The 22,788-nt window shown below is 39.6% G+C and overlaps 1 protein-coding gene across 5 annotated transcripts in view; it reads right to left on the bottom strand.

Moving 5' to 3' along the window:
* Window positions 1–2,503: 2,503 nt before the first annotated feature.
* Window positions 2,504–22,788, bottom strand: part of ryr2b (ryanodine receptor 2b (cardiac)) — a 63,596-nt gene continuing 43,311 nt past the window's right edge. For 3 of the 5 annotated variants that reach the window (XM_068720031.1, XM_068719995.1, XM_068720022.1), the window contains 26 exons: window positions 22,521–22,574; window positions 22,242–22,341; window positions 21,884–21,963; window positions 21,117–21,193; window positions 20,940–21,013; window positions 20,541–20,621; window positions 20,142–20,230; window positions 19,736–19,864; window positions 19,508–19,612; window positions 19,177–19,258; window positions 17,790–19,078; window positions 17,566–17,627; window positions 17,175–17,316; window positions 17,007–17,093; window positions 16,240–16,452; window positions 15,867–15,997; window positions 15,628–15,670; window positions 14,382–14,518; window positions 13,224–13,284; window positions 12,705–12,851; window positions 12,380–12,514; window positions 11,131–11,287; window positions 10,780–10,844; window positions 9,536–9,636; window positions 7,875–7,926; window positions 2,504–6,988 (listed from right to left, as the gene is read on the bottom strand). In XM_068720031.1, coding sequence (XP_068576132.1) covers window positions 6,893–6,988; window positions 7,875–7,926; window positions 9,536–9,636; window positions 10,780–10,844; window positions 11,131–11,287; window positions 12,380–12,514; window positions 12,705–12,851; window positions 13,224–13,284; window positions 14,382–14,518; window positions 15,628–15,670; window positions 15,867–15,997; window positions 16,240–16,452; window positions 17,007–17,093; window positions 17,175–17,316; window positions 17,566–17,627; window positions 17,790–19,078; window positions 19,177–19,258; window positions 19,508–19,612; window positions 19,736–19,864; window positions 20,142–20,230; window positions 20,541–20,621; window positions 20,940–21,013; window positions 21,117–21,193; window positions 21,884–21,963; window positions 22,242–22,341; window positions 22,521–22,574 — 3,789 coding nt within the window. In that variant the 3' untranslated portion in view covers window positions 2,504–6,892. Of the gene's footprint in view, window positions 6,989–7,874; window positions 7,927–8,527; window positions 8,831–9,535; window positions 9,637–10,779; window positions 10,845–11,130; window positions 11,288–12,379; window positions 12,515–12,704; window positions 12,852–13,223; window positions 13,647–14,381; window positions 14,519–15,627; window positions 15,671–15,866; window positions 15,998–16,239; window positions 16,453–17,006; window positions 17,094–17,174; window positions 17,317–17,565; window positions 17,628–17,789; window positions 19,079–19,176; window positions 19,259–19,507; window positions 19,613–19,735; window positions 19,865–20,141; window positions 20,231–20,540; window positions 20,622–20,939; window positions 21,014–21,116; window positions 21,194–21,883; window positions 21,964–22,241; window positions 22,342–22,520; window positions 22,575–22,788 lie in introns of those variants that run through there. The other 2 variants (XM_068720002.1, XM_068720011.1) reach the window with 2 other exon arrangements.

Genomic DNA, 22,788 nt, shown 5'->3' with positions numbered 1-22,788 from the left:
TTTGAAAAATGTCCATTTCTGCAACCTTTTTGTGCAGTGCACCAAATTGAACATATATTTGTTTCTTTTATTTAAACTGACAGTTTGGCAAAAAGCTTTGTGTTTCGTGAAGAAACGGGACAGGGAAGGGTCTGGATCTGAGCGGTGTTTGTCGCATTTCTATGCAAAACTGAACCTCAGGACATAATGAACAGAATGACTTCTGCATCCATCAGACAGCAGCGCCTGTCTGGCATTTAAAACAGAATGTAACTGTGGCAGTGTGTCTTTCCTCCCCTCTCTATTTCTGTTATCCCACTTGAAAACAGTTTGAGTTTTATTGGCCAGATTATTACTGCATGTGCTAAAGTACCGGAGAAGATGGAAAGCTAGATTTAAACACAAAACGTGTGCAGTAAAGAACATTTTTTGTACCTTCAATTGGACATTTCTCTCAGTGGATAAATTGATAAGCCGATTGACAAAAAAATATGGAACAATTTTGATAAGCTTAGTCTTCTTATCTTAATACCTTTTATGAATGTTGTCGGAATATAACAAGTCATTCAATATTTGGAAAATTGTTATGTTCAGTTTAAATATTTGTTGACATTTTCACAGACCAAATAATTCATCCATTAATGTTTAAAAAAAACAACAGGTTAATTGATAATGAAAATAATCGTCAGTTGCAGCTGTAGTTTACTGAAGGGGTGATCTCATTTATTACAAAAAACATCAAAACATGGGGCACATCTCCATATTGTTTAAACAAAAAGCTAAAAAAGAAGCTTTTCACACATTCCGTAACAGAAGTAACAGTATTTGATTGTCTATTTATTGATGAGTGAGCAACTTGGTTTAGTTTTGTGTTTATTATGTATTTGTCAGACTAATAAGAAGATATACTAGGATTTCTTATAATTCACATTATGTATCTACTGCATTCCTTTATCAACACACAAACACACACACACACACACACACACACACACACACACACACACACACACACAAGCTAAGGATAACAGCTGAGCAGGCATATGTCCAGACAGCTGTGGATACAAAAACATTTTGGACGATACTTTCTTTTAAACCAAGCCAGGCTTGAGTCCTCCGATTAAAGTAGTTAGAAAGTGAATACAATGATGATTAAGAATAATATTGATATTCATCTCTCTTGGCTTCAGGTTAGTCCTCCTTTTTTTTGTGCAACAACAGAAATCAAATTGATGTTAAATTCCTAATAATTCCTGCCAATAAACAAGTGCTTCTCAAACCGGATTTTTTCGAAATGCACATAATTCCACTTGGCTGGAAAATGGGTCATTTCCCCAACTGCTCTGGCTTACCTTTGAATGAGCCAATTTGCCAGTTTCAATTATTAAAGGCAGCACCTGTCTCCTTTCAAATTTCAGTAGCTCTGATCACTGCGGGAACAGCCCTGCAGAGACAAAATCCACTCTGTCTGCAGATGTTAAAGTAACAGCCATCGAAATGAAAGACGATGCTGGTGTGATACGGGACTCAAAGAGGAGTGATGCCAAAAGACCTCACATGCTGGGATACCTACTCACTCTCCAGCCCTCTTCCATTCATTTTCCTTACTAAAGCCTCGTAGAGTAATTGGCTTTCTCTTGGCATTGAGTTGTCCAATATAAATGGTAATTTGGAAGGCTCTCCTCTCGTCACTGGTGGTAATGCTTGTTTACTGGGAGACAGTTACTCTATACAAAAATTAGAGTTGTAATGAGAAGGGAAGGAGTCTGTCTGACTGTCATGAGACAATACATGTCAAAACTGAGAATCTGGTCTTGAGCACTTCTGTGTGATAAACTACATATTGCCTGAGGCACAGCAGGGGTGATCTCAAAAAACAAAAATATGGCCTAAATTACGTTTTACTTATGTAGGTGTATTGGATTCTCGTTAGTGTCCAAAGGTAGGACCTGTCCTAGATGCTTCCCTGCCTTCCCCTGACCTTTAACACAACTACTGGAGTAAATAAACTCAATAAATCATATCTATTGGAAAGGAAATGAGAATGAACACATAACTAGAGCAAGATGATTTCTCTGCATAGTTTGGATTCTGTTTGGTTTCATTGTTTTTCACCGAAAATGCATTAAAGCACTAAAGTCATGCGCATCTGGGAAAGTAATCTTACATGATGTCCTCTGCTTTATTTCTTGTTTTCTAACCTTGCATTAATCTTAGAACTCATCTGATATCGGTGATGACAGATATCTGTGATGACAGATATCTGGGCCAAGACTTCCTTTTCGGGCGCTGCTCATTGTTTACAGTCCGATTAGCAACTTGAGATGTGCCGATGTCCCATGTCACAAAAAAAAGTGTTATATGGCTTAGTTCAGCAGCCTGGTGTTGATTTAAACAGTGGATCAACATGCGTCATGGTGCAGCACTTTTCAAATTAAGAGGCTGTGCTGATGACTACAAATGTCAGGATTTAATCACATACCTTTAATCAAGTTTTTTTGGACACACTCAATGGTGAATGAAAGACAATAGGAAGAAAAGTTTATTTTTCAAGCCAATACTGTGTGTACCTAAACGATTTGTGCTTCTGTAAAGACGAGCAACAAAAGAAAGAGTCCATATTCTCAAAGCAACTCTTCTGACTTAAAACCCAAGAACTTGCCTCATTATTAATTCACGACCAAGACTCTCCTTGTGTATCTCCCTAAGAAGCCCTCATATGCTACACAGCAGCAGACAGGCTTCAAGTGATTTCCTGACAGGTCAATGGAAATAAAAAAAGATAGAGGCTGAACAAAGAACATGACTTTGGAAAGGGAACGTCTGGGGACGACAGCATGGATGAAAAATAGACCATTACTTAAATTTAATCTCAAAAGGTGCCCGTGAATGCACCCAGTGTACTCCCGCATGCTGACTGGAGAGGATGCAATTGATCATTTGTTCGCATTACCAAATATGTCCTTTTTATACTGAAACACAAGCAGTACGTTTGGTGCTAGCACCCAAAAATCAACCAGATTAATAAAACTTGTATGACCGCAAAAACAAGCAAGTAAGAAAGGAGTGCCGGACACTCCCAAGTGTTGAAAAAAACAACAACAATAAACTTTAATTACAGCTTCGTAACCCGGAATTCATGTGCGAAACAGCCACAAACTGAGACAGACAAGAGCTCCCAAACTGAAATCAGAGGCAGTAACAAAAAGGAGCCGCTGCTCATATTTAATTCAGCATACTTGGCCTCAGGTATGAGTAAATTCACAGCTGCACACTCTCCCCCACTTTATGTCCTCTTTTAAAGGACATTTTTTTTATTGATTTACAGGTCAGATTACATTTCCATGATATAATTGGGTGCAGAGGCATTATCTCCCAAATAATTGCAAGTATCTGAGGTGATATTCAGAACGATGCAACCACATGCCACCATACCCATAATCATTTGTACAGCCGTCGTATGCCAACCTACAAAAAAAGCCATCTGCCATTGCATAATTCCCACATTCCTCATTGCTGGCTACCAGCATTCTTTCAATAATGTAAATCTGAAGGTTATGCATGATGGATCCGTAACTCATTGATTTTCCCATTGAAGACTATGAGAAACACGGCTGGGGGTATTAGTCACTGAATACGTTTTGCTCGAAGGTCACACGGTCAGATGAGTTAATATTATTTCTGTCACTGTCAGGCTCACTGGCTTTGTTAAATGGGTTGTGTGAGAACTTAACAAGAGAACTTAAGGAACTCTGCTGTGACTCCATAGGATAAGATATTCATTTCTGTAAAGCTCTGCGTATATTGTATAGTTCAAAGGCTAAAAGCTACTGAGCTGTGCTCCAAAACACATTTTTTTTTGTATCTCCTCTGCTGTTTTAATGTTGCTTCTGTTCTGTTACAAAAACATGAATCATAATTTAAAAACTCCCGCAGTGTCTGGCGAAAAGCTGGTGTATTTATAAGTTTACGACATTCCGGTGCGCTCAACCTTCGATAGGTTACAATTACTACATGCCATAAATGCTTGCTTAGCCGGGGTTGTATTTTTTTTAGGTCTGCACTTTCAGCACCTTCCACTGTGCAAAGGAAATGACTTTGCCTTGTGAACGTCAAATAAATCTTAGACAAGTATGTGCAAGTGGTTAATATCAGTATGTCTGGCTGAGAGTTGGTGTTGCAAGGTTGCGACTGAGACAGTTAACATAATGAATAGCCACAGTGAAAAGGTTGCTGCAATGACAGACGAAGTACAGAAGACGCAGGTCAGCTGCAAAGCAAGTTCACAATAAGCTTCATACCTGGATTTACAAAGGAAACCCAGAGTTAAGAAACATTTTCTTTTTAAACATTAGGGACCTGATCTGTGTCACGACACGCTAATTTACCGTACAACGTCAAGCAGACAGAGTAAATGATGCTCCTCAACCTTAACTACATCCAGACCTTCTGGCCTCAACCGCAGGATGGAAAGAATAGAGCAGAAAGCTTGGCGGCTGCAAACGGACATCCATCTTATCCACAATATCCTTTGATCGAGCGGATGTGGCAATTACCCGCTGAACAGTCCGTATATTTCATTTGGCTTGTTTTGGGGGAGTTGGGTGCCCGGCTTCAAACCCATGGCGGTCTGGTAAATCAGCTGGTGGAAGGCTACTTTCTCTCCTGCGAAGAGGGGTTGGATGTCTGTGGTTTTGGAGTTAAGACGTTTGATTGATTTTCATACACACTAGAATGGGATAAAATTCCAAATGAAATTGATTTTTGATGAGAGAGGTTTTTCCCCATTCATTGTTCTCCTGACTGAGGCTGATATGGCAGCTGGTCAACTAGTTTTCAGTCTCTGGTAGCTCCGGAGCTGGCAGCCATGATCCTTATAAATCTTCAACAGTGACATGGTCTTTAAGGTGCTTATTTATAGATAGTAGCATTGAAAGATGAATGCTTCTTGGTCCTGTAAGTATTTCTGGTGGTAATATCCTGTTTCCCTTTTTATATGCACAACACTCGATTAGTCAAAATAATCTGAACGTTCATTGGTATTTCAACTTTGATATAAGTAACCCATTTCTTTCCGTATATACTGTATTGTTGTTCCTATAGCTTTGAAACCACAGAGACAATAGTGGAACTATGTGGCTATATGAATGATTTAGTACTATGTTGCATGTCAGTAAAGGATGGTGAAAACAGGCGTATGATTGTCAGCATTTATGTTTAAAAATAAATATTGCTAACCATGCTGACATGGCATATGGATTGACAGTTGATGTAAGATGATTCCCCAACTCAAGCCCGAGGCTTGGTTTTCCTTAGTCGATACGGAGCACGATGACATTTCTTTTCTAAATCACCCATTACCCCACAGGAACCAGATGGAGCCCCCTCCCCCCTTTTCCTGCTCAACACAGTAACCTGCATGTCCTGTAGTTCTTTATTCGATGCCGATGACAGTGGTCTAATATCATGAGGAAACCGAACACCACCATGTCACCAGATTCTCATTCCAAAGAGGCAAAATCCTGGTTGTTGCATAGAAATCTAACATCATCCTGTTCAAACTTTACTCTGCCCACTTTAAACCAGCAGAGACAAAAACACAGACCTCTCTAATGTGGAGTAATTACTCAGTTAGCAAGAAGTAGAACGAGAATATATTTTCATCATATCTCACAAATCGTAGATTGACGATATAATCAAAATGTTGCTCGGTTCAACTGGTGAAATGCTCTAATTTTTATGAATTCAAACAGAAGCAATTTTATATTCATTAAGTCTCTAGTTTGTAATTAATTACTTAAATTTCTGTTTATACAATGTATATAATCCAAAACATTTCCATTTCTCAGAAAAAAAGCAAGACTTCCTCATATTTCACCCAAAAAAACTTGTTTTTCCTAATCGTCCAATGAGTTGTGACCATGCATACAAGTCATAATTTAAAGCAACATGAATACATATCAGTAGCAGACTGTGTCTAAACCCAGCGTTCAACCTTTGCATAATGAGGACAATCACTCTAGGAGGCCGTCCCACGCCTGTCATCCCGCTGTTAAGCTCTGCGCACACATGCACACTCTGAGAGTCTTTAACAGTTTATCAAAACTCGTCACGCTCTTTTAGTCAACGAGTAATAACCGAGGATTCCCCGAAGACTTTCTTGTCCATCGGAGGTAGCGGTCAGACGCGTCATTAAGCTCGGTGATCCTCTTCCACGGCAAAAGTCTGACCTGAGTAATGGGACACCTGCCGGCATGCTACATAGTGGGTGATAATGAGGAGGGGAAAGAGCTGGAGATGAGGGACTAGACGAGACCCGAAAGATTGGGTGGGGGGGAAAAAAACAAGAATAAGAAGCAAGGGCCGGAGGAGGAGAAGGATCCTGCAGAGATAAACACAGCAGACAAGAAGAGAGTGCGAAGAAACAGGGAAGAGGAGGGTAAATAGAACAAATGCCAGAGGGAGAGTGTTTATCTGCATGTCACACAGGGGAAAGGGATGGGAGGCTGTGATTAGAAAGACAAATCACTTCATTCACAAAACATGAGCTGTACAGAGACACATGAAGCCAGCAAAGTGCCGTCAAAGTGAATTTGCATAGCACTACTTGAAATAATTATACTTTTCTTTGTAGACTCAAGAAACGAAAAGAAACTCCCAAAACAAACAGCACATTCATATTGTGTGTGAACATAACATGTGGTCCACATTCTTTAGTCCACATCATGTAATCAATTTAATTTAGAAATACTAATGTGCATAAATAAGCAGTATACTTTGTGGGAAAATCAGTCCAAAATCAATAATGCACACACAAAATTCAAGCCAATTTAGTGAGTCGGAGGGCATCAATCAGGATGGCTTTGGTGCGATGCCATTATCTAAGACTGCTTTAGATCTCTCAGACTTCCTTTTATCCCAGTTGATCCTCGTATTGCTTACGGAAACAGTCTCCCACAGGGAAGAATTCCCAGCAGCGCTCCTGGTACATTTTCCACACATAGGATTCCTGGCAAAGACAACAAGAGTTGTAATATATCTTTGAGTCATTAACTATGCCAAATGCATCCATGCGAGTAAAATAACAATCTAAACAATGTCCACAAAGATTACTATTTAAATTTCTTAAATCTCTTGCAATATTTGTCCCCCCAACCAACGTCCTCTTTAAGCTACACCTGAGAAAAACGCCAGGCTGAAGGAACACACAGCATATCTAGGGATGAGTCTCTGAATCCAACTCCATTTGGAAATGTTGTCCAACATATTTCAGAAAGATAAAACATAATACTGTCTTTCTCTAATCAATTCTGCAGCATCACAGTCCAACCAAGAAAATTCTAAATTATTCCAAATAAGAATGGAACCTGTCCTCATCTTCTGAGATCCCTTCCATAGATTTATGTACACCAAGACAGAAAGAGAAAAAGTTGCAGCTCTTTCAACGAAGTGAAAAAATGTTTTGCGCTGATTTACAGTAAAGCACTTGTCTTTAAATTTATTACAGTGAAAAGTTAAGACAAACACATTAAAACACTTGCAATTTGGAAACCCCCCCACTTCATATTTATAGCTGTAATACCGCAATGGTTTATGAGTAAAAAGACATATTATAATCATGCCTGGCATGTGCATTGTCATAAAATGTGCGTGTCAGGGCTGATAGCGCTCGTGAGAGACAGCATGAATGCAGATTCTGTCGTAGTTGAAAAGGTTACACTACAGCTTTGTCGTGGCTGAAATAAATGGGTCACTGAGACACGGAGGAACCGTTGAGGAAGGGTGCATGAGGGAACGTGGCATTTGGCAATGACAGTAGAATTGTTCAAGAGCTTTAAAAAGTGGACACCGTGTTCTTATTTTGATTGAATCATGCAATAAATTAGCTATTATACCTGCCCTGTGTGCTCAGTCTCATCCTTGTTAATAAGGTACATCAGAAAAAATCTGTAAGGACACAGAAGATGGAATTCATGTAGCGACTCACATACCTCCCACATAGAAAGCTTTTAGCATGCTGTTAAGATCTTGTGCACAACTCCAGGGATTGTGGTGATTATGGAAAAAGTCGTTAGTATTACAAGTGGAAATACAGCTCGAGGTAACAGCTACATTATGATAATCAGGTTATTTGATTGGAAATATTTGATGATCGACAAGAAGAATGACGCAGTGACTAATGATGTTTCAGTCTTTATCAGGTTATCTTTAGGTTTATCTTCAAATGTTGCATGAAGGACCGCCACACACACACACACACACACACACACACACACACACACACACACACACACAGAGAGAAAGATTCACCAGTGAGAGGATGCAAACACATCGAAGAATCCATACGAATTAAGTTCAATAAGCTCTTGCCAATAGCAATTATTGATGTGGCAACAGAGCAACAACAATTAATTTAACCATCCGCATTCTTGAAAAAGTGTCCATTTCCTCAGTGTATGTGGTTTGTGTTATATGTGCAAAACCATTCAAAAGTTTAAAGTGATGTGATGAATTAGATTTTCTGCCTATAATACCTTTAGCTCTACACAAACATTTTGTCATTTCACCCTTCTTATAGCTATTCATCTTTCTGCAATGATTTTTTTTTTGTATCGTGATTTCCTTACAGTATACAAGGATTGTTATACTTTACTGTTACATTGTTGGTAATGAAAAAGGCTTCGACGGATTCTGAAAGACGTGTGGGCGTCCTGTGATTGGTGGGTTCTAACCTGCTTATTGCTGTAATTTTATGGCGGTGGGGCATTTTGACATTTTAAGCATTACGTCCCAAAACGCAGGCTTTGTTGCTTCCTCTCCAGAGTGTTGTCCTAAGCACCCGGTACACAGACTGTGAGGTGAGCAGCGTTTTGTATGATTGTCATTAGAAACCTCAAAAGGACATGATGTTTACCAATGCACATATTAATAAATTATTGATAATTATGAAAGAAGACAATGGTTTGAATCTAAATTATAAATGTAAGCGCCGAGAGCTCTATTAGGGCAGATGAACATAAAACTGCTGTTAACATTTTACAAGAAGAACAGGCCCAAAGGTGTTTAGAGCAGGAGAACGGTTTAGAAGGATAAAGTGTTAAGCAGCCAAGAGCAAAACTTATTATCATGATGATGATGATAGGAGCATCGATGGAGGAGTAATTTCTTTTTATGTTCTTTTATTTGTTTCTCATTAAGGTTTAGTGATGGTGGAGCATGCAGAATATTATTTGGTAAGATCAGTTTCAATATTAAGAAATGCACATAGGAGGATTCACAGACACATTTTGGTGATTTATATATAAATGAGTTTCTCCAAAACCTCTTTTTTTTTTAATTCTAAATAAAATCATTTCTGAATCCTTCTGTGTCTATTTATTCATACTGAGACTGATCTGACCCCAGACCAGTCGCTTCTCTACATCTGTGAAAGGTAAAATCACAAAGGCCTGACTTTTAGTGAAAACACATCAAGTTGTGATTGTTAGTGATTGTAAAACTATGAGGGATCGAGACAATCCGAGGCAGTACAGTAGAGAGCATTACATCGACTCACAGATAGTTGGCCAAGTTGTGCTCCTGTAGAGTGTGAGTCTCAAAGCCGTGAGGGACTGTATCAAAGTACTCACTTCCTATTCCACATACAAAACATTTGGTCTGCAGGAGGAGAGACGTAAGACATGTAACGGTTCATGAAACAGGCTTAAAACAAGCATCATGTCCTCTAGAGAATATTAGAAAATATTAAAATAAAAATCCAAACCCCAAGATCAGAGGCCTTTTGTTTAAGTGCTCTGTGACTGAAACATGGCGTTTAGTCTGCTAGTACAACACTCTTTAAAGTCGTTTATCTTTACAACACTCAAAGGACGGCCACAAAAGGCAAAAGACTGTAAATAAGAGCAACTTAACACTCCCAGGATTACTCGCTGGCTGCCAGGTTTTCATAGGACACAGAGGGCCATATTTGCATCATTCTGGGTACTAAACAGTCAAATTAGCCCATATTTACTATGTGGCTGCACAAAGGTTGTGTGCTGGTAAAATGAGAGAAGAAAATGGTTTTTGGGTAATGCAATATGTGTTTTAGGGGACTCCTAATTAGGGCAACACATTGTGGAAGTAGCAGCTAAAACTGACTATCATAGCTGACTGCAGCAGAGCAACTTGTGTCTAAATAAGACGGTGCCACAACTCTTAAAGCTGCTTTTCCCAGACGTTGAATGTCATTTTTTTATACATGAATGTACATTGTCAGAGACAGGAGTGACGATGACCACTATGCATTCAGTACCATCACATGTGCACCCTTTAGAGAGAGAGGTCTGAGAAAATGACAAGGGAAACACGCAAAACAGAAAATACAGTGATACACTTAAATACCAAGGATGTTCTTTTTCTTTGATTGAAATTTCTGTTATTATCCACTTATCATTCTGGAGGAAAAGATAATGGCATCCTTTCATTAAGGTCAATGGTACGATTGTTTCCTGTGACACGAGCTCCCCACAACTGAATCTACTTAACCTTGTGTGCGCACACACACACACACACACACACACACACACACACACACACTTAAATTACAACTGACCTCAAGCTTACTTGGCAACTGATTCCAAGTACGTCTCCTTCAATAGTCTTTGTATCGAAGTCTGACACAGCATTGCATACTAAACAACCACGATTCCACATAAAATATACTCAAAAAGACACAAGTATTTGTCTGTATTCAAATATGCGTGCATACATATAAGAGAGAGAGAGTTTGTGTGCGTGAGATAAAGTGTCACATCTCACCTCCATATCCTCTTTCACCTGCTCCTGCTGGTCACGAAGCTCCCCAAAGGCATCAATTATCAAGCCTGGAGAAAAAAAAAAGGACACAATTGTGTGTGTCAGTGTATCCGTTCGTTCACAGGTAAGCGTGTGAACTGCTGCGCTCGTCTGCGAGTGACAGGTGTCAGTGAAACTAAAGGACTCAGTGGAATAAACAGATACTTTGTTTCCAATTCGGCATGAAAAATTCATCCAACACATTCTAGTCAAACAAGGGGAATAAAATCTATTTGCGTGCGTCTTGGTAAAAGCATGTGGAATACATGATAATGCTGAGCTGTATTTGTAAAACAAATTTGGCGTGTGACTCACCCTGGATGATGGCGAGGAGGATGACGATGACAAAGAAGAAAAACGTGATGTCGAAGAAGATGCGCTCCACCTCAAACTCGTCTCCTGCAGGGTCCTCGATCTCGTCCCCGATGCCCCCGCCCGCACGCACTCCCACATACATGTGGAACATGTAGCACTGACAAAAAACACACTTTCATTCATCGCCTAGTATAGAATGCTTGCCACTTCAGGATGAGGACTCTTTTGCCTTCATTCTGCAGCCATTTTCTCTGGCAGGTGCGTGAGGTAATGGGGAAAAAATGTAAAGCATCTGAGAAGCAAAAGCTACAAAAAAAAATGAGAATTTATTCAGTTGATATTTCATACCTGTCTCCATGCTACTGTAGTTGCTTTTGGGAAGGCATTTAAAAGTTTCAAACAAGAAGCAGCATTATTAAAAAAAATTATTTCACTGAATAGTTGATGGTTTTTTAATCAATATTCTTTGCCTCAAAGCGTATTTCCCCACAAGGAGTTTATGTAAGGATATGAGGCAAAAAGAATAATCATTGTAGTAGTGTAGCAAGGAGTGTACAGTGCTTTTACTGTAAGATTGCAAAGGATGACAAGTAACTTGAACAAAAACAAATAGTTAACAGTAAAGAGCGACACATCTTCGGATTTGTATTTGTCTAAAACAATTGCTGTTGTGGTGTTGTTATGATGGGGAAGGGATTGCAAATCACTGTTGCAAAAGTGCTGCTGTGAGTCCAGCATAAACAATAACACATTGAGTGATTTAATGTAATACCCCCTGCCTCCTATAATAGCAGGGTTTTATTCAAATGCTTTCGCTGCCCATCCGCCCGCTTACGTGAGTGACAGTGGAGTCCACATTAGAATAGAGCAGGCGGAGGGGTGTTAATGTTGTGAATAGCCAAATAAAGAGCTATGCTGAGGATTGAGGGAGTGTTTTCTACCCATGTCTCCATCATTTTCTAAAAAAAAGTAGTGGAAGGACTAAGACACAAGGCTGTTCTTCCTTCAACAATTGGGATCACTGTCAGAATCCTCCTCTCAATCTGAAGAGGCAGAACATGAGTGCGTGTGGCTTTGTTTGTGTTACAAAGATAAACACAGAGAGATGGAGAGAATAGATCGATATATCGATATATGTGGAGAGAAAGACTGCTGTGTGTGTGTGTGTGTGTGTGTGTGTGTGTGTGTGTGTGTGTGTGTGTGTGTGTGTGTGTGTGTGTGTGTGTGTGTGTGTGTACATTTAACTCACAGTAAGCATGTCATTGCACTTCATGTCTCGGGTGTCTTTGTCGTCGCTCTTGTTGTAAAACTTCCTGAAGAAGTTGAAGGCCACAACGGTGTAGAGATACACCACAACCGCCAACAGGCCCACCGTGAGGACCAACTGACAGACACACACACATAATTAGAACGAGATAGAGACAGAGGCAGATGGGCTTTAATACGCTTCTTCATCTTAAAAAAGCCTCAATATAACCCGACAGTGTGAGAGCAAACACGTACATCACATATGAGCACACATTAAGACAGATGGACAGAGAATTAAAGACAGACCGCCACACACGCAAACACACCTGTTTCCCATTGTGTGTGACAGAGGAAAGGATGGTACGAAGTGTCTTAAAGCCCATGGCGATGTCCAAAAGGTGGGCAGCAAAGAAGAAGTTGTTGTAATGACCCAGAACTGACATGGCCATGTACCAGGCCAAGTACAAGAAGGACTGTGTGAGCGCACACACACACACACACACACACACACACACACACACACACACACACACACACACACATAAAAACAGGCAATATAGATTACCGGGAGAGATAGAGAGACAAATGTGTATTTTAGATAAGGCAGAATCACAGGATATTACCAACATCACTCCTGCAGCATGTGTAATTGTATTGAACTAAATCTTAGCACAGCAGAACAAGAGATTGAACAAATGAGGGATAAGCCATAAACTATCAGATACGTATTTACACACACTGCTTCGTCGGTCATATTACATCATCTGTTAATATAAATTGCAGGAAGTGACACCTTCCTGCAAAAGCCATAAAGTGCTAGACACAACTGAACTTACTGAACTTACATTATCAGTAAACACAACACCTAGTTTCCAGACCTGGTACTTCATGTCAATGGAGTTGAATCTGAAATAGACAGCATCATCACACATTACATTAGTCATTTAGCAGACGCTTTTATCCAAAGCGACTCACAATTCAGTATCTATCTATAGACCGTAGGCACAGCTACGGGAGACATTTGGGGTTAAGTGTCTTGCTCAAGGGCACATTGACATGAGACTAGCGGAGCAGGGGATCGAACCGCAGATCTTCTGATTGAAGGACGGCCCTGCTCTCCACTTAGCCACGGTCACCCAAAACCAGACCCTTGTTGCTACGGTGTCTTTTCTAAAAAGGCCCGTCTGTCATGTGGCTTCATTTCAGAATGTCCTGTTCCTCCTCAAGTGCAACATTCTGTTCTAGGACCTTCCTTTGTGTGGCCACACCTGTTAGGTAACACACGCGTACACACACACACACACACACACACACACACACACACACACACACACACACACACACACACACACACACACACACACACACACACACACACACACAAAACACGTAGAGAGTATTCGTGAAAAGGCTATTTATAATTAATGACAGCAACAATCCAATCGTGGAAAACGTTATTTGAATATGTAACTAACAAGGCCGAGACAAGAGCTGGATGTGCAGTACACAAGTAGTCGTGTTAATGTTCATCAGAAGGGGAATTTAGAATTCCCATATACCTCGACAGTAAGATACATGAGAGAAAAAGCTGTGCTGATTTCCTTATTTGAACATTTCTGTCATTACATGTTTATAAGCAAACATACAGGCAGCTATCCTCTAGAGAAGGAAGCCACATTGCTATCATCATCATTGCAGGCTGCTGAGTACAGCTACCTACACAACTGCATACTATGATACCTTTCAAAGGCCAGAACTATTAATTATTTACACTGATGTCTATATAATACAAAAATAAATAAAAAAATGATTGTCTTTTGATGTGTTATGCCTCAGTCTGTGACAAACATGAACAAGAAAACACTATTCAAATGCTATCCTATTAAATAATCCAGCATAATTGTGTGAAACTGAAACTGCACACAATTCAAAATAATTGAAAGAGTAGGAAGCTGCAGTTTCCTGCGGATCCCTTTCAGGGCAAGGACTTTTCTTTTACTTACAGAGCACTCCAGGCAGCTTGTCTTTTGAGTCTCCTCCTCTCTTTTCTCTCAGAGCTAAAGTCTAATCCTGCTTGGTCCAAACCTAGGAGTTCACTAATCTTCTCACAGCCGTAAAAGTCACCATACTTATCCATCACCTGACAGGACAAAAAGACAGGTTTACATAAAACAATAGTCTCTTCTGTGCTTTTCATCTGAATACAGAATGACAGGAGATAGTAGGAGGTAAGAAGCTGAATACGTCTACGCAGTCTGTGCCATAATGAGGTGGCAGCTTATTTCTGTTGACAAGATGATAAGGGGCTGCTTAGGATAGCTACTGAACTAAAAGTAAGGCTTTTTTTAATACCCATGTTGCCAATACATGATTATAAAAAGGGGCACATGGTCGTGCCTCCCACAGTAGCATGTTGGTTGTGTAAATGACTGGCGTTTACTCTGGTCTCTGTTATTTTTAATGGGTGCAACCTATTAAAAATAATATTAGGATTAATACTAGATTAGTATTAATCTAGGTATATTTAACTTTTTACATTCCTACTAAAATGTATGTCTACAGTAAACAATGTCTAGTGAATATTTATTTAATTTCATCATATGACAGATTCAGAGTTCCTTCTCATTGTGCTGCCGTGGCTGTAAGAGACTTTATGTCACTTTATAATCTTTGAACAAGAGCGAACCATTACCAACATAAGCACTTCAACGTATGGTAAGCAATATCTACATGCTCCGAACTCAAAAAAGGATTAGCAGAAACACTTGACAATAGAGCAGGAATATGCTTCTTTGCAGCCATCTGAAGGCTTTAAGATTATTACGACTGGCTCGCCTCATTTGAATGCGTCTGTGAACTAGTAAAACCAGGTAAAGTATTGTAGTTCAATTAGACAGCCCTGCTTTTCTTTTCCTGAAGTTTATTGTCAGCCTTCTTTTCTTAAATCTAGTTGAAAGTTCTGCAAGTGAACTAAATGTTCTTGAAGCAAAGAATAACATTCATCCCATGAGAGGCAATCTGGACGAGGAAGCTAAAAATGTTACCCTATCGCTGGAGACAATAAAATTGTTTTGGTAACTGACAGGGGAATAATTACACCTGCCATTAAATGGCTCATTACATTTCAGTTAGTTTTTTAATTAGTGTCTCTTAGTGATATATGCACACAATTACATACATCCATAAGCACATTTAGAATATAATGCATTATAATTTGCTGTTAAAAATCAAAGGTGCAGAAGATTTTACCTTTCTCTTCACAAACTTATCCCAGTAATTACTTGGAAATGAACTGAAAAGACAAACAAAAAGTATAACAAAATATTTAGAAAAAATATATTAAAGCAGATGCGTCGCTGTAAGCGAAACATTTCTGTTGTGTAAAACTTGTCGCATGACTATTAATAGGTGCCTACAGCACATTTCTAAAAAGGTTTGGAAGTACTAAACATGTTTGATGTTAATGTAACATGTGGTTATGAACATACGGTGTGATAATGACCAGTCGGTCCCATTGCCCTTTGATGTCCTCCTCAGGGGGCTGCTCTATCACATACAGCCCATCAAACTCCAGCTTTCGCGCCACTTCCTTCTCGCGTTTGAAGATCACCAACGGTACCTGCCAATCAAATGCACCGCAGTGATCCCTCAACTCTAAATGAACACTCTTGTGTTGAGTTGGCAAAACTTCAAATCCCTGAAGTTCAGATTAGCCGTCTTTGTTAAAAAAAATGTGCTTAGATGTCAATTCTTCTGTGGTTTTAAAATAGAGCCTAGATCTAAATGATGGAGAGAAACTAATTCAAAGACGTGAAATGAAGTCATAATATATCTGCAAAAATACATGCTCGAGCAATTTACCTTGAGGCAGTAGTACCCGATAATACAACAGAAGGAGATGATTGTGTGAGCTACAGCCAGGAAATGCAGCGACGGTTCCATATATCCACTGCTCTCCTCCAGCACAAAATAATCTCTGCCCCTGTTGTCATCACTACCAGAAGAGTTCAGTCCATCACTGTCAACAGATGAGGCGACTCCTTCCTCTTCTTGTGATGCAGGCAAGGATGCTACCTGGGAAAACGGCAAAAGACAGAAAGAAAGAGTGACTTCACTAAAGCCACACAAGCATACTGTTTTGAAAAATATGAGAATCAAACAATATAATTGGACAGCAACAAACTACAGCATCCAAAACAAGAGTTAGATCAACTCCTCTCTGACACAGTATCTGGTAAAAATACTCTATTACACTTTTAAGAGAATAAATACATGTTTTACTCAGGTAGAAGTACAAAAGTATTAGTAGAAAAAGGTGCTCTCAACACGGCAACAGCCGAGCCGATCTCTACATGGCAAATTGTTTTTTTTTGCTATATATATATATATATATATATATATATATATATATATATATATATATATATATATATATATATATATATATATATATATATATATATATATATATATATATATATATATATATATATATTTTCTCTGAATATGAGATAGAGCTCCTACACTTCTCACAGTACAGTACTTGAGTAGATGTGCTTAATTACTTTCCAAATTGGATACCACTGCAAATGTAATTATAAAATGTTCTCACAAGCGAATTCTCTCACCTTGTAGAAGAGGAGGATGAAGTTGATTGCAAAGGCAACGATCAGAGCCAGTAAGCGCATATTGTAAAAATTCCTTGCAAAATAATTCTGGGGGGGAAAAAAAGAATTAAAATCATTCATCGTAGGTATCTGTATGCATACGCATGAGTGAGTGTATTTGTATATTACCAGCAGGCTTTTGTGATGAGTGATTATCATCTCCCAGAAGGCAGAGTGTTGGCTCTCTGGTTCCTCTGACTTATTACATCTCTTGACTTTGCATCTTGCCTCAGCTTTCTCTTTCCCAGTTTTCTTCTCAGTTTCCTTCCCTCTGCAAAGAGTCCAATCACAGACAGAGGGAGGGTCCTTAATAACTTCCAACAGAAGTGTGGCATCAACACCAGCGCTTAATTTAATAATGTAGATATTATTGGTTTCAGCCGTATCGCTGTCTCTAATACCAAGTGTATTGTAATGTACTGCTACCGATATCTTTTTCTACCTGAATTGACTCAGCATCTAATATTTTGATATTTATGAATCCCTTTTTAAGAATGGAATGGGGAAGCAGGAGACTTACTTTGCATTCTCTAATTCAGGCATTGTCTCATCTTCAGTTTTTTCCTCTGTGGCGGAGTGGGCCTTAAGTTGTAAAATAGAAATTCAAAATTGATATCAATCAGTCCAGTATCAAAGCAATACAAAACTTAAGAAAAGTATGCTCAATAAAACGTGCATGAAATACAACATACTGAGCATCAAAGATCATCGTCTCATAAACAAAAGGTACAAATGAATCCATACCGTCCCCTGATGCTTCACAGAAATATCAGCAGAGGTAATGGTTTTGGAGGTTGTGTTGAACAGTTCGGTCAAACTTGCAGTGAGGTCTGGTGTTATAAGTCTGAATTGACCTCCCTCCTTCTTCACTTTGAAGCCAAATATGTCTGACAGTACATCCATCTCCCTGGGGGAGGTCACAGCTGCCACATGCCCCATCTCCCTCAATTCTCTCTGGGAAGAGAAAGTGGCAGAGTACTTCCTCAGCCGATCCACACCAGTCGGCACCTCCATGACCTCATCAAGGGTTGGCTCAAGGATACCACCGAGCAAGTCTGATACCCTCATCCTTTTGGCTCCCTCTATGAGCCCACCGCTAACAAAGGCTATGTACAGCACATAGGAGATGCTGCCAATTACAACACAAACACAGCGGGCCTGAGCCATTAAAATGAATCTGAAGAAGAGAACAGCTGACATCAGGATGTCCTTCAGGGTCATCTTCATCAATGTCTTCAGGTTTTTGACAGACAGTAGAGATATCAGCAATAACAACCAGTGATGCATGAAAAACATTCCTTTGTTGGCCTCATCTTCATCTTCACTCTTTTCTTCTCCTCCTTCATCAGCGTGCCTCTCTCCAGTGTCAGAGCCGGATATCTGGGCCGCTAGCTGCATCTCAAAGATGGTGTCCTCGCAGAAATTGACAAACATCTCCATTTTCTCCTTCTCTCCACCCTCAGTGATCACATCAAAAATGAACTGCCTCTTGGACTCTTTGACCTGCGGCTTCTCCCACTGCGTGCGGCTGGATTCACTGATCTCAAAGTAGACACGTTCAATGCGCTTCCCACTGCCAAGGATCTCAATGCGTCCTAGATGAGGCTGGAAGTACGTCAAGACGCACTCTGCCAGTTCCAAGAATGCCTTGAGTCTTGAATCGTTGGGCATGTGTTCGGACAAATTGGTGAGGAGCACGGCGATGCTGAAGCCGATGTCTTTGGCTGGCTCATGGAAGCGATCCACAAAGGCCTCGTAATCCACAATTTCACTATCGTTTGTCTTCATGCAGGAGAGGAGGAAGTGAATCTCAGCTTGGGAGAAACGCTTGCAGTTTTCCATGGCTTTCTGGAAGTCCTTCCTGGAGATGCAGCCCTTCTGATCAGGGTCGTACTCTTTGAAGGCTTCCGAGGAGGTGAGGTCTTTGAGTTTGAGGAAAATGTCAAAAAACCTGAGAATCATCTTCACGTTGCCCGATGATTCCACCAACATATCCACCATCTGCTTCCCAATAGTTCCATTAACGACAGTACCTGTACAGCATAGAAATAACATTCAGAATTTGTGATCATTTGTAAACAAATTATAATCATAAATTGTGAAGAAATATTAGAATAAGTGGAAATCTCACCTTCTAACATGGAAAGCAAGAAAACCACCATGTCCTTTTCCAAATCCATTAATTCTTTCAGAAGCTCAATTTGCCTTGAATCCTTTATACAAGAACATAAATATACATCTTTCAAAATAGCGACAAACTCATTTCACATCTTACATGTCTACAAGACATAATACTAGAGGCAGTTTACATTCAATGCAACAATATATTAACAGTAAGTGTTTTGTAATAGCATTGTCAGCAGACTAAAATGAGGAGTCTGGGAAAGAAACGCGGAGCACTATCACCTGGAGCATCTAGTGTAACAAAGTTATGAATTTCAGAGGGAAATATTATGCTATACCTGAGAGAGCTTCATCTGCATGTGGGCAAAGACGTGGAGGAAACCCACAACAGCGTCCCACAGACGACTGTGAGCTAGGCTTTGTTGGTTTCCACAGCACGGGCCCTGGATGAACACGCTGATCATGTGAGCTGCGTTTTTAACTTTCTGACAAATATCTATATTTTCAGTAGGAGCTTACAGGATGCATTAAACACACTATGACAACAAAACAGGAAACTGACTGACCTGTATGTACTCAGTGAGTGTGTTGAAGACCTGTTTGGCCACTTCGATGGCCTTGGAGAAGTTTTGTTGTCCGTGTTGATCAATCACATCCTTCCCCGAGTAGTACCAGTAGAAGTCACTGATTGACTCCTTCAGTGTGGCACAGAGGGATATTTGTGGTTAATGAGCTGAAATATACCATTCCCTTTAAGACAAACTATCATTGTGATCAATAAAATATTTAACATAATAAATATGTTACTATTACATCATGATGAATCTGATGACAGACAGTATTCACATAGTGGCTAAATAAAGGTTTCCACTGATCAGCAAACCACTGTGGTCCTAAAAATATGTCTGGACAATAACTGGAACATCTGTAATCTAGTTTGGTTAGTTAGTCAAAGCATCACTGTAGACTTACCTGTACTCTCAGTAAATAGTCCACAGTGGTTATTATGATGTTGACAGTGGTGGTGTTGCCTGTTTGTGTTCTCAAGTAATTCTGGAAATCTAACACATGAAGGAAGAGCATGCTGAATAAAATGTGAAAAAAGCATTAAAATGAAAATTCATCCTATGCAGACAATGTAAGTAGACAATTAGCAAAGCGAATGTGTTGCCCAGCAATTATGAATTACTGTTAAACTCTTAATAATACCATACCATAATGTTGAAGTGGCATTAGGGTGAAAAAACTAAAAAGCCTGTATTCTCATCTTTTTACGCGTTACAGTATGTGGTCCTTTTTTTCATAGACTACAATATAATCTATGTGAACTTTGCGACAGTGTGTAAGTGGATACAGCACCGGGCAAATAACCTGAGTTGTGTCCTTCACAAAGCAGCTGTAGAAAACGGAATAGGTCACAGGTTATGTTTTTGTCAGGCATCACCTTCTCTCCTGTGGGAAAAAAGGTTTGGCAAGAGTTAAAAGGATGAAGGGCACAAAACGGAGTGATACTGTGGAAAAGGTACAACAGAATGGACGAGAGAATTTAGAAAGAGGTGAGAAAACAGAGAATTGGACCACAGTGGAGTGAAGGGAGACAGCTGCTGGTAATATTCTACACTGAGAAATATAGAGAAAGAAATAGGATTTTGTGAATTTAGAGTACCTTTTAGAGTATGTTCAAGTCTAGGGATCTCACAGAGGGCTCTACAGCTATGACATGGCTTGACAGACACATATATATTTTATATTTCCATATGAATGCAGTACCTGAGCTCTCGTCCATGGCCATGCCTAATCCTTCCGCTTTGTTCTGCCTCTCAAACGCATTCAGATCCAGAACACTGGATATCACAAAAACAACCACACACACAAAAGAATTACAAAAACCTTTTGCACTCCATCAATCAGCTGACTCATCAAGAAAATGTTCCGACGGTTACTCACCTACATGACCGCATGAGTCCAGCCATGCTCTGAAAGAAGCCAACGTCTTGTTTCTCTCTCAGATAATCCAGCATTCTCTATCACACAACAGCATCAAAGACACGGTCAGCGTAAGCTTTGCTGTTGTGTCTCTGTGTCAAGGCATCACGATCATAAGAAGACACAGAATATAAAAGTGATATGTTCTGAATAGGGAAAAATTCCACATGTTGAAGAATGGTCCCTTTTTATATTTTCCACAAGTGTAGGAATAGTCAATGTCCTCTATGAAAGTGATGGGCTTTGTAATGAGTTACCACATAATGTGTCACCACGACATGAAAACATCCATCTCTATTCATTACAAATATCATTACTCATTATGCAGCGGCTACAACAGCGACCCACATCTTCCACGGTCCACAACCGTTTGCTGTATACTATATTTTACAGCTCGACTTTTCAGTCATTGATTAGTACGCATTCGTATACTTTTTAATACACAGACTTTTTGTGATATTTCATATTTTTTCTCCTAAAGACAATAAATCTAGCAATCCAATCTCGCTGCCAGATTAACTTGTGTCACCTGATCTAACCTTACCTCTTCTTTCTTTCATGTGATATTATAACAATATTTTGTTTCATAATAATAAGCTATCTAGTCCCTGCATGAGAGGTAGAAATAGCCAATATTGGAAATCTGTGATTATGCAAACATATTGTGGGTACCTTTAAGATAAACACATTGTATGATTTGACGGGGAGACACCAATGCAGTACTGTACCTGTTGAACAGTGGCATTCCCTCCGTTGAGAACAGCAATACCCAGCTTCAATGTAGGGGCCATCATGGAGCCCAAGGCCCCTGATAGGATGGGAATTGTAGCACAACAACAACTCAAATAAAAATAGGCTTCTACAGATCATAATTGATTTTAAGAGAAGAAGCGAAGCACAAAGAAATGCTTTACTTTATTCTCAACTACTGAGAACTACTGAGTTGATGAGCCAGCTTACGACTGGCTCATCTAAAGTAACGACGACAACTTGCCAAAAGAGAATGCCCTTCCTAACTAAGCAACAGAAAAACCTTAGTGTGAATAACTATTATCAATCATTTATTTAGCATTTTTCTTCCTGTACCTTTGCTGGCGCTGATGGTTTGCAGGACCATCTCAGAAGCTCCACGGCGATGCAGCCTGGCCTGCTGATACAGCAACTCCTGTTTCTCCATCTCCTTCTCCTGAGCCACAGAAAGGTTAGTTCACCAACTCTATCTCTACTACTTTGCTCATGGAACATAACTCAAATGTGAATGAAATGGATTACTATTTATTATAATTATTGCAATAGAAGACATTAAGATGAAAAAAGTTAAGCGAATTACAAATAAGCTGTAAAAGTAAGAGCCCATTTTCTCACTTCAAAGCTTTCCACCTCCTGTTCCTCATCATCATCGTCCTCTTTGTGGCAGCTCTGGGAGATCAAACATACAACACAGAGGCGTGATTAAAAACATAAGAGGTTAAAAAAGAAGAAGAAAAGAAATCAATATAGAAGAGGTACAACATGTACAAACTCGCTTCTTTTTGTTATATATTGCATGTGACATGCACAAAGACATGCGAGCAATACCATTCAATGCACGGTACATTATTTAAACATATTAACAAAAATTTAGATACCACAA

This window comes from Cebidichthys violaceus, unplaced genomic scaffold (genome assembly GCF_023349555.1).
Source record: "Cebidichthys violaceus isolate CVI_PGR_0920_01 unplaced genomic scaffold, fCebVio1.0.p SCAF_10, whole genome shotgun sequence".
NCBI lineage: Eukaryota > Metazoa > Chordata > Actinopteri > Perciformes > Stichaeidae > Cebidichthys > Cebidichthys violaceus.
The sequence above is the reverse complement of the archived record's forward strand: the minus strand, read 5'-3'. Positions and strand labels throughout refer to the sequence as shown.